This window comes from Myotis brandtii, unplaced genomic scaffold (assembly GCF_000412655.1).
Source record: "Myotis brandtii unplaced genomic scaffold, ASM41265v1 scaffold596, whole genome shotgun sequence".
In the NCBI taxonomy this organism is placed as follows: Eukaryota; Metazoa; Chordata; class Mammalia; order Chiroptera; family Vespertilionidae; genus Myotis; species Myotis brandtii.
The window spans coordinates 854,355-871,400 of record NW_005370250.1 but is presented as its reverse complement, the minus strand read 5'-3'; the positions used below and the strand labels follow the sequence as shown (position 1 = coordinate 871,400).

Genomic DNA, 17,046 nt, shown 5'->3' with positions numbered 1-17,046 from the left:
TTTTTTTTTGTCTGGAAGATCTATCCAGTGATGTCACTGGGGTGTGAAAGTCCCCTAATATGACTGTGTTACTGTTAATCTCTCCCTTAAAGTCCATCAAGGGTTTTTAAAAATATATTTGGGTGCTCCTATATTGGGTGCACACATGTTTACAAGGGTTATATTTTCTTGTTAAATCATTCCCTTTAGTATTATGTAGAGGCCTTCTTTGTTTCTTGTTATGGTCTTTGTTTTGAAGTCTTTAACCTTTCTTTTATTGGTCTGGAAAGCTGTTTATTTCACCTTCAATTTTAAATGATAGCCTCGCTGGATACAGTAGTCTTGGATACAGTAGTCTTGCTTTCCATTACTTTGAGTACCTCATGCGGTTCCCTCTGGCCTGAAGTATTTCTGTTGAGAAGTCAGCTGACGTTCTAATGGGAAAAACAAAATCTTTTCTAAACAGCTGTATTGAAGTATAATTAACTTATTATATAGATAAACTACTGTTGATTTATCTATTAAATCAGTTGATGAACATTAAAAAAAAAGAATGTTTGCTAAATAAATGAAGAATGATGGAATACAGGCATGCACCACATATCATTTTGTCAATGATAGTGTGTATATACAATAGTAGTCCCATAAAATTATCATGGAGCTGAAAATTTCACATCACCTAATGACATTATAGCTATCATCACATCATAATATCGTAGTGTAACACGTTACTCACATGTTTGTGGTGGTGCTGGTGTAAACAAACCTATTATGCTGTCTGTCATATGAAAGTATAGCACATACAATTATAGTAGTGAGCTACACTATCTAGGTTTGTGTGAGTATACTCTATGATCTTTGCACAATGACAAAATTGCCTATGGATTAATTTCTCAGAACATACCCTGTCATAAAGCAGTGCATGACTGTGTATAGCCAAAGCTAAGACAATCATAAGTCATTTATGCTATGAATATTCTAACATTCTATTATTTCTGTCAAACAAAATACATCCCAAAATTTCAACGTATAAAAGACTTCTCTATGATTATCAAATGGAACTAACAAAAAAATGTAAAGGGTTGTGTTTCTAGTGTAGCACAAAAGAACTCAGGACAATTGAGAAGGTAGTATAAAATTACACCAAATATCAGTATAATTTTTTTGTAAACATTTGCTTGCAGAAACTCTAGTTATCCTTTTAAGGAATTCTCTATTTATTGCTCACTTTCTAATTGCAAATTTTAAAAAGTAAAGCCAAAGAAGCAAATTTAAAATAAAGCTAAGGGTGCTTAAAGCAGAGATCAAGCATCAATTAACTTCAAAAGAAATGACCTCATTGAAAACAAAAATAATGTCACTAATATGTAGGGTACACTGAATAACTGCCCTGTAATACTAGCTCCATGTTATAATTAAGGAAATTCCCCTTCCTATTGTACTTTCTCAAGCTTTCAGAAGAATAAATCAGAAAAATGTTGAGAGGTATGGTCTCAGGCATAGGAGTTTTTTTGTTTTTTTATTGATTTCAGAGAAGGGAGAGGGAGAGAGAGATAGAAACATCAATTATGAGAATCATTGATTGGATGCCTCCTGCATGCCCCACAGGGGACTGAGCCCATAATCCGGGCATGTGCTCTCGACCAGAATGGAACCCGGGACCCTTCAGTCTGCAGGCTGACACTCCATTCACTGAGCCAAACCAGCCAGGGCAATATAGGAGATATTTTAATCTTCCTTTTTAATTCCAACAAGACATTTAAACTCTCTTGTCCTTATTTCCTCATCTGTAAAATAAAAAGCAGTTGACTGATGTGTGAATGTATAAAAATTTAAAATGGAAAAAATCTAAGTGCATGATTTGGTTATACCTAAAAAAAAATTTAATGATTATCTACACTAATAAAAGAGAAAGATGCAAATTGACTGTACCTTCGAGACACCCACCAGCCAATCAGGAGTGAGTATGCAAATTAACCCAACAGAGATGGTGGGTTAATTTGTATATGCAGGCACCTAGCAGCCGGGATGCAGGCATTCTGCACCACCCCAGCCTCTCCGGGCCTCTGAGCAGCGTGGGAAGGCGGAAAGGCGGCTCCAGGCCAAAGCAAAGGCGGAAAGGAGGCTCTAGCCAGAGCAAAGGTGGTGCTGGCAGCCAGGGGAAGGAAGGCCCATTCTTGCACAAATCTTCATGCATTGGGCCTCTAGTCTATATATATATATATAAGGCTAATATGCAAAGTGTCCCTTCAGGAGTTGGACCGGGAGACCAGGAGTTCGATTGCTCACTATGACGTGCGCTGACCACAAGGGGGGGGGCGGTGCAGAACAAAGGAAGGCCCCAGCCGGCAGCCAGCAGCTGGGGAAGGAAAGCGCCGGCCAGCAGCCGGAAGGCCCTGATTGCCGGCCAGGCCTACGGGACCCAACCCATGCATGAATTTCATGCACCAAGGCCTCTAGTATAAATATATATATTTTTTCTAAAATATATTTTTATTTATTTCAGGGAGGAAGGGAGAGGGAGAGAGAGATAGAAACATCAATGATGAGAGAGAATTATTGATTGACTGCTTTCTGCATGCCCCCCACTGGGAATCGAGTCCATAACCTGAGCATGTGCTCTGACTGGGAAGTGCATCATGACCTCCTGGTTCATAGATTGACGCTCAACCACTGAGCCATGCCAGCCAAGCTAAATATATTTTTGAAGTGCTTTTATTTGGGGAATGGGAAAACCACCTGAATGCTTATAAACTTGGTCACAGTTAAACACTTGTTGAATAGTTCATGTAGATTGAGTTGTGTCCCCAAAATTCATAGATTGAAATCTTAATCCCTCAGAATGTGACTTTATTTGGAAATAGGGTCTTTAAAGAGGTAATTAATTTTAAATGAGGTCATTGGGGTGAACCCTAATCCCAAATGACTGGTATCTTTATAAGAAGAAGAAATTAGGACAGACATACACACAGAGGGAAGACCATGAAAGAACACTGAGAGAACATAGCCATCTGCAAGCCAAAGAAAACAGCCTCAGGAGAAACAACCCTACCAACACCTTAATCAGGACTCACAGCTTCCAGAGATGTGCGAAAACAAATGTCTGTTGTTCAAACCGCGCCCCGCCCCCATCTGTAGTACTCAGCTATGGCAGCCCTAGAAAATGAATCTAGGCATCCTCCTGGCCCTCAAGAGGAGACAGATATGCAAACAGAGAAACTGTATGGTTAGAAAGAAATGGTGAAGCAACTTATGAATCTGATCAACTAGCAGAATTTTAGGCAGTGAATGAAATAATAATTATAGAGAATATGTAGCAACCTGAAAAATGTTTATAAAAATATTCAGTGAAAAGGCAAAACACAACAATATTTCTATTCTATGATAACAATAAAAGATGGTTTGGTAATAGAAGAAACTTGGAAAAATACAGTGTTTTTGCTAAGGCGAGATCCTTGATAAACTTTATTTTTTATTTTTTTATTGCTGTCCTAATTGCAATGGTGCAATAAACTTAAAAACATTTAATTTAAAAAAAAATACATAATTTTTTACTGGTTCAAACTACCATAATTTATTGCTTATGGCGCTCTCTCTCTCTCTCTCTCTTGCTCCTTCACATTTTAATTGAAGTTTTTACTTTTGAGAAAGCTACTCTGAGAAGATTCTGAAAGGAAATTCAAGCAAAGTTTATGAACCTAAATATTGTACAGAAATAGTCACTAAAAATAAGTAGGGACCAAAAATTAAAAATAGCTCTGGCTGATGTGTCTTGGTTGGTTGGAGGTTCAATCCCTGGTCAGGATACATACCTGGGTTGCAGGCTTGATACCCAATTGGGACAAGTACAGGAGACAACTGATAGATGTTTCTCTCTTGCTGGGGTTGACCAGCAGCCCCTGAATGACAGATGAACAGATTACTCCGACACAGTTGCACTGTGAAAGAGAGGGCTAAGGGACAACCTGGCTGATAGCAGCCAAGCAGCCTTGATTGCCTGCCTCCTTAGGCTTTTATTGGAATTTTTATCTTTAGATACAATCAGTAGGGTGACTAATCTTGGGAGGACACATGTGTTTGCATTGTCCTCTTGGCAAGGTCACCCAAAGATTAAGCATAAGGATTCCAGTAAACACCCGGGGATCTGCATATGCACAGCCTTGTTTGGAAAGGTCAAGGAATAATTAGGGGCACTGTCTTCGACACTCCCCTAAGTCTCCCCTAAGTCAGAATTCCGATAAATAGGGCAGGCGGCCTTCCACACACTTCCTTTTCTCAGAATGTCCTCCTTACAAACTTTCCAACCAAGTCTCATGCTTCCTCTCTTTCTCTCTCTCTCTCTCTCTCTCTCTCTCTCTCTCTCTCTTTATCTCTCTCTCAAGAAACAAAAATCAATAAGGATATTTTTTTTAAAAAAAAGTAAAAATAAAAAGAAGTAGGGACATAAGGAAAATAGCAAAATTGATTCTGTATTCTAAAACAGTGACTTAAAATGAGGTTCTAGGCAGCCGTGGGCAAACTACGGCCCGCGGGCCGGATCCGGCCCGTTTGAAATGAATAAAACTAAAAAAAAAAAAGACCGTACCCTTTTATGTAATGATGTTTACTTTGAATTTATATTAGTTCACACAAACACTCCATCCATGCTTTTGTTCCAGCCCTTCGGTCCAGTTTAAGAACCCATTGTGGCCCTCGAGTCAAAAAGTTTGCCCACCCCTGTTCTAGAACCTTGCCTGGATATGAGCCTCAAAACTGGGCTCATTTATAAATTATCTAAGAAAAATTTGCCAGAGTGACATGCAGGCAAGCAAGGTGAGCAGAAGAAATAGTTCTCCATCCTGTGGGGCAGCAGAAAGGCCAAGGCCCAGGACCTCCATTTATGGCTCATGTCCCCAGCCAGTCCCCTCCCTGCAGAAGGGCAAAGGCCCAGCAAACAGCCTGAATGCCCAGTTTGGAAAAAGGGAGAGTTTTCACAACAGATTTCCACACAAAGGCCACTGCGTTCCTGGCAGCAGCGCAGCAAAATCTGACCCCTCTCAGCGACTCTTCTGCACAGGGCAGGGCCTGAGAGGGAAAAGTTAGCAAGGTGAAAACAGCTGCTCTAAAGCTGCATTGGGTGTTAATCAAGCCACCTCCTGAATAGCAGGAAGGCTTATATCAAGGACCTTAATTTGCCCCCAAGGCCCTGTTTTTACCTTGATTTAGCAATTCTCACTAACAACAATCTGTTGTCCTCATCCCACACGAGGCCCCAGCCTTGGGGTTCTGCAGCTCCTATGGGCTTGTCTTTGGTGGCTCCTCAAGGAGAAAAGCTCCCTGGAAAGAGAGAGAGCTTTATTTTTATCCCGGTTAAAGTCCCTGTCCAATGCATTAATAGCTACGATAACCTTGGTCCAGGGCATTTCCTGGAGACGCTATAACCTGCTGGGGTTAATGAACTCTCCCTACCATTAATTCCTGGGAGAGGCCATTGGCCTGAATTGTTACTTAATTACTCTTCTGTGTACAGCTTCATAAAGCAATGAAATGCCTTCTTTCAGGAAGAAGGGAGATGGTAATGGGGTCATCAGAGGCCATTAATTTTACAAATAGTTTGTTGGAAACTACAGTGTGTTAAGAAGTCACTCTGGACCACAAATCAACTCAATGCGGTCCTTATCAAGCCAAGATCCAAACTTCCCAGGTTTACGTGGTTCACACACACAAAAAGTTACCAATGGTGCAGAATGGGGCCAAAATGTACATACTCCAGTATACAGAAACATATTCATTGTATGTATTCTGCAACTGATTTTATCTTCCTCTTCTAGCTCCTATGCGGGGGGGGGGGGGGGGGGGGGTGGAGACTCAGTGGGACCAATTCAAGATATCATGAACTTTTCCCAGTTAAAAAATCTCTTTTGGGTAATTTCCCAGTGTTTTAAGAAGATTCTCTCTCTCTCCAGAGCTCTCTTCTTTCTCAGGAAGTGGGAGGGATAGGGAAAAGCTCTGTATCCTTAAAGTATTGAAGGAGGAGCTTTAGGTCTTCATGCCTCCCCTCGGTGCTCCTGGACCCACTGGCCTTTCCAGCAACATGCTGGCCCATGCTACTACCAACCGCAGACTTGCTATTACCCGTGACTGTGATGTCTGTGGATTGTGCATCTATCTCAGCAGGACATAAGGTGGCCCATTTACTAGGCCTCCTAACACATCTACACCACTGGCTCTGAAAATGCTCAGCTGCTTTCTCTGCTCTGCCCTATTGAAAACTGCAACACCTTCTCTCCCACACACAATACACAATGCATTTCCCCTTACCCACTTCACCCATTTGTTTCCTCCTAGCATTCTCCTCTGTTATCACACCAAATAAAAATAAATAGATTCATTTATTTTGTTGCTTGTGCTACCCTTCCCCCCATAAACACACATCCTAGAATGTAAATTTCATGAGAGCAAAGTGTTTTGTTCACTCTGTCTGCCTAGTGCTTAGAACAGTGCCTGCCTGGCATACACAGTTGCTCTCTCAATGTTTCAGTGCTTGATGAATGAATGAATGAATGAATGAATGAATGAATAGTTAGTTAGTTAGTTAGTTAGTTAGCTACATGATGGCATCAGACTGCTGGTCTTGGGACTCAGAGTTCTCATAGTAGTCACACTTGGGAGGGAGCTCAACCTGCCAGATGAATAAAAAAGAAAGGGGCTACCCCTTCATGCGCCCCAGAAATCAGGCCCATTAAACCTACTGCTACCAGAGGGAAGACTCGGCCATGAAACACGTGTGCCCATCTAGGCTCTGAACTCTATACCAGTCATGAGAACCCATTGTCATCCTCCCCATTGTGACATGCTGCCCCACCCACCTAATGTCAACAGCAGAGCCATGACCACTTGGGAGGTTCTGAGATTCTACTGGATAGTTCCAGTGGGAAAAGATTAGACTCTTCAGAAGAATATTGACTAGGGCAGAGTCAGAAAGATCATATCCATCAGAGGGGAGGTAGAGTTTGTTGAAGAAATGAAGTAAAAGAGGAAACTAAGGGGCAGAATGAGCCAAAAACTTTGGCTTGGTTTTCCTTAGCCAATTTAATATCAAAGATCTTAATATAGAAAGATTCTTGCAAAGGCCAGGCTAGAGAGCAGAGAGATTACTTTTTAGGGTGGTTATGCTCACCATTCTCATTTGGGACCTTAAAGAAAGCAGCAGGGCCTAGAGCAAAAAGGGACCTAAGAATAATTGATAATCTTTATTCTTACTTCTGTGTATAAACTTCCAAAGGTTTTGGGTAGGTGATCCATCTCTGACTATACCTACCAGTAGGACATATATTTAACTTGCCAGCATTATCCCTATCTCCTCACTGTATCCTTACTAAGGCACAATCAGATACGGGCAGAAGAATCAAAAGGCTAGGTTTTGTCATGGCCAAAATGTGAAGATTGAAGGGAGAAAACCAGTTAACTTAATTTTGCTCCTATATTTTGGACTCTTAGCTAGCTACTCTGTGTTTCATACATAGACCCATTTCCCCAATTCATGAGCAACATCTCTGCTGGTATTCTAGGGAATCTACAATGGAAGAACACAAGGAAAATCAGCTAGATTATGAGTAAGTAATCATGATTATGCAAAGCCACATCCAAGGACCAAGGTATGAAGCAGGTCTGCTATTGGTGCTTTCCCTCATCTTCTCATCTCCCTTTCTCCTTCTGCTCTTACCTATCCGTCTCCCACTGCACTCCACCCCGAGGACTTTATGCCTACCTGAAGTGAGAACATCTGCAAATTCCCTGTCCAAGCCAGCTTTCCAGGGTAGGACTTTCTTTTCCAAAATCATCCCATTCCTACTCAAAGTCCTTCTATCTCACTACCTTAATTCTGGTTAATCATTTCAAAGACAAACCGAGGAAAAGTTTATTGAGAGCTTCACATGTGCCAAGCACCCTTTCTAGACTACTCTAGTGTTACCGTTCCTTTTTGCAAATTTACTTCAAAAAAGATGTTTGCATTTTTTATTAAATTTATTGGTGTGACATTGGTAAATAACATAGGTTTCCATGTACAATTCTATATGCATCATCTGTATATTGCATAGTGTGTTTACCACCCAAAGTTAAATCTCCTTTTGTCAGCATATATTGGACCTTCTTTACCCTTACCTACCTCCTCCCCACCCTCCTTTCCCTCTGGTAACAACCAACTGTTGTCTGTGGCTATGAGTTTTTATTTGTTTGTCTTGTTTGTTCATTGGTTGTTTTCAGTTTTATATCTGGCATATGAGTGATATCATAGGGTTCTTAATGTTTTCCATCTGATTTATTTCACTTAACATGATATTCTCAAGATCCACCCATGTTGTCGCACATGACAATATTTCATCTTTTCCTGTGGCTGAAAAGTACTCCATTGTATATTTGTACCACATCTTCTTTATCCAATCATCTATTGTAGAGCACTTCTGCTGTTTCCATGTCTTGGCTACTGTGAATAATGCTGCAGTGAACATAGGGATATATCTATCTTTACAAATGTTTTCAAATGTTTTGGGTAGGTACTGAGAACAGGTATTGCTGGGCCATATGGTAACTCTATTATTAATTTTTGAGGCACTTCCATACTATTTTCCATAGTGGCTGTACCAATTCACATTTCCACCAGCAGTGAATGAGGGTTCCTTTTTCTCCACAATATCTCCAACACTCATTGTTACTTGTCTTATTGATGATAGCCATTAACAGGTGTGAGGTGGTATCTCATTGTAGTTTTTATTTGCATTTCCCTAAATGCTAGTGATGTTGAGTATCTTTTCTTTCATAGATCTGTTGGACATTTGTATGTCTTCTTGGGAGAAGTATCTGTTCAGGTCCTCTGACCATTTTTTAATTGAATTGTTTTTTGTTGTTGAGTTGTATGAGTTCTTTATATATTTTGGACATTAAACCCTTCTTGGAAGTGTTGTTTGCAAATATCTTTTCCTATTTGGTTAGTTACCTTTTTGTTTTGTTGAAAGTCTCTTTTGCTGTGCAGAAGCTTTTTAGCTTGATATAGTCCCATTTATTTATTTTTGCTCTTGCTCCCCTTGCCTTTGAAGTCAAATTCATAAAATCTTCTCTAAGATTAAGGCCCATAAGTTTAGTACCTATGTTTTCTCCTATGTAATTTATTGTTTCAGGATTGTATTTAGGTCTTTGATCCATTTTGAGCTAATTTTTGTGTATGGTGACAGATAGCAATCTAGTTTTATTCTTTTGCATGTGGCTTTCCAATTTTCCCAGGACAATTTATTGAAGAGGATTTCTTTTCTCCATTGTATGCTTTTGGCTATTTTGTTGAAGATTATTTTCCCATATATCTGTGCATATTTCTGGAATCTCAATTCTGTTCCATTGGTCTGTGTGTCTGTTTTTCTGCCAATACCATGCTGTTTTGATTATTGTCACTTTGTAGTATAATTTGATGTCAAGGAGTGTGATACCTCTGGCTTTGTCTTTTTTTCTCATGGTTGCTTTAGCTATTCAGGGTCTTTTTTAAATACATATATATTTTGTTGGTTTTTTACAGAGAGGAAGGGAGAGGGATAGAGAGTCAGAAACATCAATGAGAGAGAAACATCAATAAGCTGCCTCCTGCACCCCCCCTGCTGGGGATGTGCCCCCAACCAAGGTACATGCCCTTGACCAGAATCGAACCTGGGATCCTTCAGTCCGCAGGCCGACGCTCTATCCACTGAGCCAAACCAGTCAGGGCTATTCAGGGTCTTTTATGGGTCCATGCAAATCTGATGACTTTGTGTTCTATTTTTAAAAATATATTTCTATTAATTTCAGAGAGAAAGGGAGAGGGAGGGAGAGAGAAACATCAATGATGAGAGAGAATCATTGATCAGCTATTCCTGCCTGCCCCCTACTGGGGAATGTGCCCTGACCTGGAATCAAACTGTGACCCCCTGATTCATAATAGGTCAATGCTCAACCACTGAGCCACACCGGCTGGCTATTCTATTTATTTTTAAAATGCCAGTGGGGTTTTAATGGGGATTGCATTAAATCTGTATATTGCTTTTAGTAATGTGGCCATTTTAACTATGTTAATTCTTCCAATCCATGAACACAAAATATCTTACCATTTCTTTGTATCTTCTTCAATTTCTTTTAATAATGTCTTATAGTTTTCAGTGTATATGTCCTTCACATTCTTTATTAAGTTTATTCCTAGGTATTTTATTCTTTGTGTTGCAATTGGAATTATTTTTTTCTTACCCTGAAATTTTATTGTTAGTAGATTGATTTTGTATACTGCAAATTGATTTTGTTTATTGTTTCTAATAGTTTTTAGCTGGAGTCTTTAGGGTTTTCTATGTAAAGAATCATGCCATCTGCAAAAAGTAACATTTTTACTTCTTCATTACCAATTTGGATAACTTTTATTTCTTTCTCTTGCCTGATTGCTCTTGCTAGGATTTCTAGTACTATGTTGAATGGCAGTGGTGAGAGTGGGCAACCTTGTCTTGTTCCTGAGCTTAGAGGAAAAGTTTTCACTTTTTCATCTTGAGTATGATATTAGCTGAGCTGACAGTTTGTCATACATGGCCTTTATTATTTTTGAGATATTTTCCTTATACACTCATTTTATTGAGTGTTTTAATCATAATTAATGTTATATTTTGTCAAATTAATTTTCTGCATGTATTGATAAGATCATATGATTTTTATACTTTATTTTGTTAATGAGGTGTATCATATTGATCGATTTGCGTATGTTGAGCTATCCTTGAGCTCCTGGAATGAACGCCATCTGATCGTGATGTACTATCTTTTTAATGTATTGTTGTATCCAGTTTGCTAGTATTTTGTTTCAGAGTTTTGCATTTGTAGCTTTCTTTTTGGTGTGTTATTCTCTCCAGGTTTTGGTATCAGGGTAATGTTGGCCTCATAAAATGTGTTAGAAAGTATTGCCTCTTCTTTTTGGAAGAGTTTGAGAAGGATAGGTATTAAATCTTCTCTGAATGTTTAGTAGAATTCATGAGTGAAGCCATCTGGCCCTGGACTTTTACTTTTTGAGATATTTTTGATGGTTGCTTCAATTTCCTCACTGTTGATGATCATTCTGTGTAGATTTTCCAAGTCTTCGTGATTCAGTCTAGGAAGGTTATATATTTCTAAGAACTTGTCTGATCTTCTAGGTTATTGTTTGGTGGCATATAGGCTTCACAGTATTCGTGTATAAACCTTTGTATATCTATGATGTCTGTGGTAACTTTTCTTTCATTTCTGGTTTTGTTTGAGTCTTTTCTCTATTTTCTTTAGTGAGTCCAGGCAAAGGTTTGTCAATTTTATTAACTTTTTCAAAGAACCAACTCTTCGTTGCCTTAATTTTTTTGTATTGTGTTTTTATTCTCTGTTTTATTTAATTCTGCTTTAATTTTTATTATTATTCCCCCTTGGCTAACTTTGGGCTGCATTTCTTCTTTTTCTAGTTCTTTAAGATGTAATATTAGGTTGTTTATTTAGGGTTTTTCTTGTTTCTTGATAGCCTGTAATGATATAAACTTCCCTCTTATTGCTGCTTTTGCTGCATCTCAATAGTTTGATATGTCATATTATCATTCTTATTTGTCTCTATGGATCTTTTTAGCTCCCCTTTTATTTCTTCTTTAACCCAGTTGTTTTTTAGTAGCATGTTGTTTAATCTCTACATATTTTTGGTATTTCTCCCTTGCTTTGTGCAGTTAATTTCCAGATTCAGAGCATTGTGGTTGGAGAATTTTCTTGGTATAATTTCAATCTTCTTGAATCTGTTGAGGCTAGTTTTGCATCCCAAAATATGGTCTGTCCTTGAGAATGTTCCATGTGCACTGGAAAAGAATGTATAACTGTTGTTCTGGGATGAAAGGCTCTGTAAATGTCAATTATGTCCATTTGGTCTAATGTGTCATTCAAAGCCAATATTTCCTTATTGATTTTCTGTTAGGATGATATATCCATAGCTGTCAATGGTGTATTTAGACCCCCTACTATAACTGTGTTTTTGTCAGTTTTTCCCTTTCATTCTGTTAGTAGTTGCTTTATACACTTGGTGCTCTCTGGTTGGGTGTATGTATGTTGAAAAGTATATATTTTTTTGAAGTATTGTTCCCTTTATCATTATAAAATGTCCACCGTTGTCTCTTGTTACTACTTTATCTTAAAATCTATTTTGTCAGATGTGAGTATGGCTGCATCTACTTTTCTCTGCTCATTTGCTCAAAAAATCATTTTCCACCCTTTCACTTTGAGTCAATATCTGTTCTTACAGTTAAAATGTGCCTCTTGAAGCTAGCATATGATTGGGTTTATTTTTTTGTGTTTTTTTTTTGTTTGTTTGTTTTTTATCTAATCTGCTCCTCTGCCTTTTTATTGCTAAATTCAGTCCGTTTATATTTAGGGTGATTATTGATGTATGAGGATTTCCTATAGCCATTTTATCTTTTGTTTTCTGATAATTCTGTGTCTCCATTGTTTCTTTTCCCTTGTGTGTCTGTCTGTTTTAGTTTGGTGGTATTCTATGATTTTTTTTCTCTGTTTTAGATTTTTTTTTTTTTTTGTATGTGGTTACCATTGGGTATAAGCAAAAGAAAGTCCTTTTTCTTCTGAATGCATCTTATCTCCATTCCCCTTTGCAAATTCAGACCTTACCTCCTCCCCTTTTATGTTTTTATTGTCACAAATTATCTCTATTTTTGCTGTGAGTTCATTTCCAAATTACAGTAATGTCTTTGTCTTATCTCCTTTTTTAATGTTTTTACTTCCTCTAAAATTTATTTTTAAATGTATAATACCCATTTCTGAAAAAGGGTTACAATATACTGCTTCTGTCTGTCTAGTAATCTTACTCACAGTTTTGTTTCAGATATAATTAACCCACTTCATTTTGTGGTGGTAAATTCTGTCAGCTTCTGTATGTCTGGAATAGCCTTTATTTCTTTTTCATATATAAAGCATAACATTGCTGGATATACTAGTATTATTCTTGGCTGGTAGTTTCTCTCTTTCAATAGTTTAAATATTTGATTTTACTCTCTCCTGGCTTGTAAGGTTTATGATGATAAATCTAATGGGTTTTCCTTTACATGTTACTGTCTTCTTTTCCCTTGTCTGTCTTGAGAATTCTTTCTTTGTCATTAATTTTTGACAATTTTAATATAATGTGTCTTGGAGAAGGCCTTTCTGGATTGAGATAATTAAGTGTTCTGTTTGCTTCCTGGATTCAAGGATCTAGCTCTTTCTATAGGTTTGGAAAGTTTTCATCAAATATTTGAATAGTCTCTCTATTCCCTTGTCCCTCTCTTCTCCTTCTGGTAAGCCTATTACTCTTTCTGATGAAGTCAGATAGTTCTTGTAGAGTTTTTTCATCTTTTGGTTTTTTTGTTTGTTTTTTGTTTGTTTTTTACTCTCAAATCTCTTTTTTCATCTGCATCATTTCTAGATTTCTATCATCAATGTCACCAATTCTTTCCTCCATCTAGTCAACTCTGTTTCCTAAACTTGCTAATCATTCATCTCTTTTACTGAGTTCTTCATCTCCAGAATTTCTATTTGGTTCTTTTTTTAAAGTTTCGATCTCTCTGGTAAAGTATTCATTTTGTTCATTTATTTTATTTCTGAATTCATTAAACTTTCTGCATTTTCTTGTGTCTCATTGAATCTTTTTCAAAACTGAAATCTTGAATTCTTTGTCATTTAAATCACATATTTCTGTCTTTACATTTATTTTCTGGGGATTTTTCATTTGCTTTCTGAGCTACCTCATTACTTTGGTTATTTTAGGTATTTGATGGATTCCTTCTCTGTCTAGGCATCTGAGGGAATTATATTATTAAGAGTGGCATTCTCTAGTTGATAAGGAGAAGTCTTTCTTTTGTTTTCCGCTTAGGGGCAATGAAGCACTGACGGTTTTTTAGTTTCTCTTGCACTGCTCTGGCTTCTGGGATTTCCTATAGCCATTTTATCTTTTTTCTGGGATCTCTGAGGGTAGTGAAAAATGCCCTTTATTTTCTAGGGAAGTTGGCATCTTCTTTGTGATCAGGTCTCATTGGTCTCAGGGCACCACCCCCATGGGGGAATGTGCTGAGCACTGGGGTTCCAAGCTGTACCCTGCAACCAGCCTCTGCCAACAGCATAGCCACAATGAGTGGGAGTGAGATGAGCTGGGAGAGACCAGCTGGTACCTTTGTAGCTTTGTCTCCCCCCAGTAATGGTGACTGCCAGATATCACCTCTGTATCTTTACCCCCTGTCACAGGGATCAGCAGCAGCATGTGCCTACCACTCAGGGAAAAAAATACCTCCATTGTTCCAGGTCTCAGGGTTGAATACAATGTGCTCTGTAGCCCAGCACTCACCACTATAGCCTCTTCTGGGGCTCGCTGCAAGCTCTGAGAGGGTGAGGGGGAGCGAACTCTGGGTGGATGAAGGGAGATGGCCAGGTTCCTTGGCTTTGTTTTGCTGCCTGACAATGGCAGCTGCCAGACAATCACAGTAACCTCTGTGCTCTGTCTCCACCTGGGCCATGGGTTTACACAGCGTGCACCGATCACTCTGGCAGAGCTCACAGTATCACCTGCTTCTCTAGGCTCAGGGAGTGCAGGCAGCAACCTGGTTCTTCCTCTTTCCCAAGACCCACAGTGAGCTACAGGCTGTGTCAGTCAGTGGCACTGTCCACGCTTCTCCCTGCCCTCCTCTCTGGCTCACTCCCACTCACCCACCTTCAGAAGTTTCAGTGCGCCTGTGTCTCAGGCACGTTTGTGTGTTGAGCAGGGAATCCTTTGTTGAATTATAGCTATTTAAATTGTTGTAACTTTAAGGGGAGACAATAGGGGAACCTCTCACACTGCCATTCCTCTGATTCCAATGTTTGCATTCTTGATAATGAATGCTTCGGTACTATTGTGTGCTCAATGGCGTGATTTCCCATGGTAGCTTTTAAGCTTTCTAGTAGGCAATGGAGAATATTTGAGATGGGAGGGAGGGAAAGACTAAAGCCCTACCTGCTGGTGGAAACCTCTTGTGGCTTTGCAGAGACCTGGGCCCAACCATACGTGATGTGTCAGCTGCCTGGATAAAAGTACTCATTAAAAGTGTATTGCATAAGCAGATGTTTGTGAAAAATGTGTATGAGAAACCATTCTCTTCAATGCACTAGGACAGTGGTCGGCAAACTCATTAGTCAACAGAGCCAAATATCAACAGTACAGAGATTGAAATTTCTTTTGAGAGCCAAATTTTTTAAACTTAAACTATATAGGTAAGTACATTGTTATTAACTTAATTAGGGTACTCCTAAGGCTTAGGAAGAGCCACACTCAAGGGGCCAAAGAGCCGCATGTGGCTCGCGAGCCACAGTTTGCCGACCATGGCACTAGGAGATTTAGGGAAGCAAAGCTTCTGCAATCAGAGTGGAGCACTCTGGACGAAAAAGCTTGGGGGAAGAGCTCCATTGTTGGCTGAGTTGTAGAGCATGATTAAGAAATATAATTTCTTAAGAATGAGAAATAAAAGGCTTGCTCCCAGAAAGAGAGATATTGATGAATTACAGGTCTACTAGATACCCCCTTTAGCCCAAAGTTTATTGATCTTAAGATAACTGGCCCTTGTTTACTTGGGGGGCTGAGCCTATAGGTCAAAGAAAGTGGAAATCTTAAGACTGGCCCAGTCAAAGAGGAACATTAACAGTTTGAACATGGACCTTGAAAAGGATATGCAGAGAATAGATGAAGCAAATCAGGAACTTCTCCTCAAAATCCACGAGAAAGAAGATGAGATTCAGAGGTGAGTGTGAGGGTTTCATATGCGAAACTCCCAATCCAAAAAGAGGGGAGAAGGGTGAAGAAGAGACACAACTAAATTTACCAGCTTGCTCTAGAGACCTCTACTTTGTTTAGCTAAAACTTTCTTCTTCATTCTTGGGTATTTCTCTTTGGCTTGTGCCCTGAAATATAGTAAGTTTCTAGCAGATTTCTAAGAGACTAGATGACATTTACCTGCGTAGAAAGAACATTGTGTGTTTGACTTGGAAAGCAGGGGAGTGTTACTTTTCCTACCTTTAAAGTGAATCTGATTCTAAGGATCCAGGAGAGAAGGGTTCTAAACTTGAGATCTGTACTTATTGTCATTGATGTACCCTTAAAACTGATATCTGTGTTTTATCAGTTCTGAAACTGCCAGCTTCTCACAGTTTGTGCTTGTGCCATTCAGGCTGGAAAGTGAGGTCACTCAGACCAGAGATTCGGCAGAAGATGAGGAGTGGGAGAAGGAAAACTGCACCACACTAGAAAGGGAAAGAGCCTTGCAGGAGCTGGAAGAAGAAACAGATAGACTTGTAAGCTAGAAGCCGGGGAGAGCTATTTGATAAGTTTTATTCCTCATCCTGTCCCTCATCAGTTGTCAGAAAAGCTAGTCCTCCCTTTTTATATTCAAAGAAGAGTCAGCTGAAAAGTCATGGCAGACAAAGAACATAGTATATGCATAGCCCATGGACATAGACAAGTGTGGTGATGGCCAGAAGAAGGGGGTGTGGGGCTTGGGTGAAGGTGGGTAAGGGGGGGTACAGAACAGCTGTAATAATGTCATCAATAAATTTGAAAAAGAAGAACTAAAAGTATTTAAAACAAAAAAAGTCATGGCAGAATGGGCTCATGCGTGGAAAGGGATGTGTGGAAGGCAGAGTTTCTTTGATAACATTTAATATTGGTAGGCCCTACATGTGGGCGTCTCTGTCCCTGGAAAGTTGGTGTGTATATATTGAGATCAAACCACGGGTGCTTTATGAAGCAAGGTAGAGTTACTGCAGGAAAATATCACTGGGGTGAAATGGAGAAGAATCCACTGAATAAAGGATGGTGGTGTACAGATGCACACTTACACTCTACCTCTTTCAACAGGAAAGGAAGAATGAGACTCTGGTCCACAGTATAGAAGAACTTCAAAGAAAGGTGGGATGGAGTTCTGTGTTCCCCGGTGTCCCCACACCATTCCCAGTCATCAAAGAGGCAAGGAGGGAAAATCATTATAGAGGAACCCAGATGTCAGGGAGGCCTGGGCTTGG

At 39.3% G+C, this 17,046-nt stretch overlaps 1 protein-coding gene and 1 pseudogene across 1 annotated transcript in view; both read left to right on the top strand.

The window, feature by feature from the left end:
* The window catches only part of LOC102241495, a 3,384-nt pseudogene extending 2,212 nt beyond the window's left edge, over window positions 1-1,172 (top strand).
* A 6,367-nt stretch (window positions 1,173-7,539) lies between these two features.
* Window positions 7,540-17,046, top strand: part of TMCO5A (transmembrane and coiled-coil domains 5A) — a 22,824-nt gene continuing 13,317 nt past the window's right edge. The window contains exons 1-4 of the mRNA XM_005879361.1: window positions 7,540-7,574; window positions 15,621-15,770; window positions 16,197-16,320; window positions 16,883-16,933. Of these exons, the coding sequence (XP_005879423.1) occupies window positions 7,540-7,574; window positions 15,621-15,770; window positions 16,197-16,320; window positions 16,883-16,933 (360 nt within the window). The remainder of the gene's footprint in view (window positions 7,575-15,620; window positions 15,771-16,196; window positions 16,321-16,882; window positions 16,934-17,046) is intronic.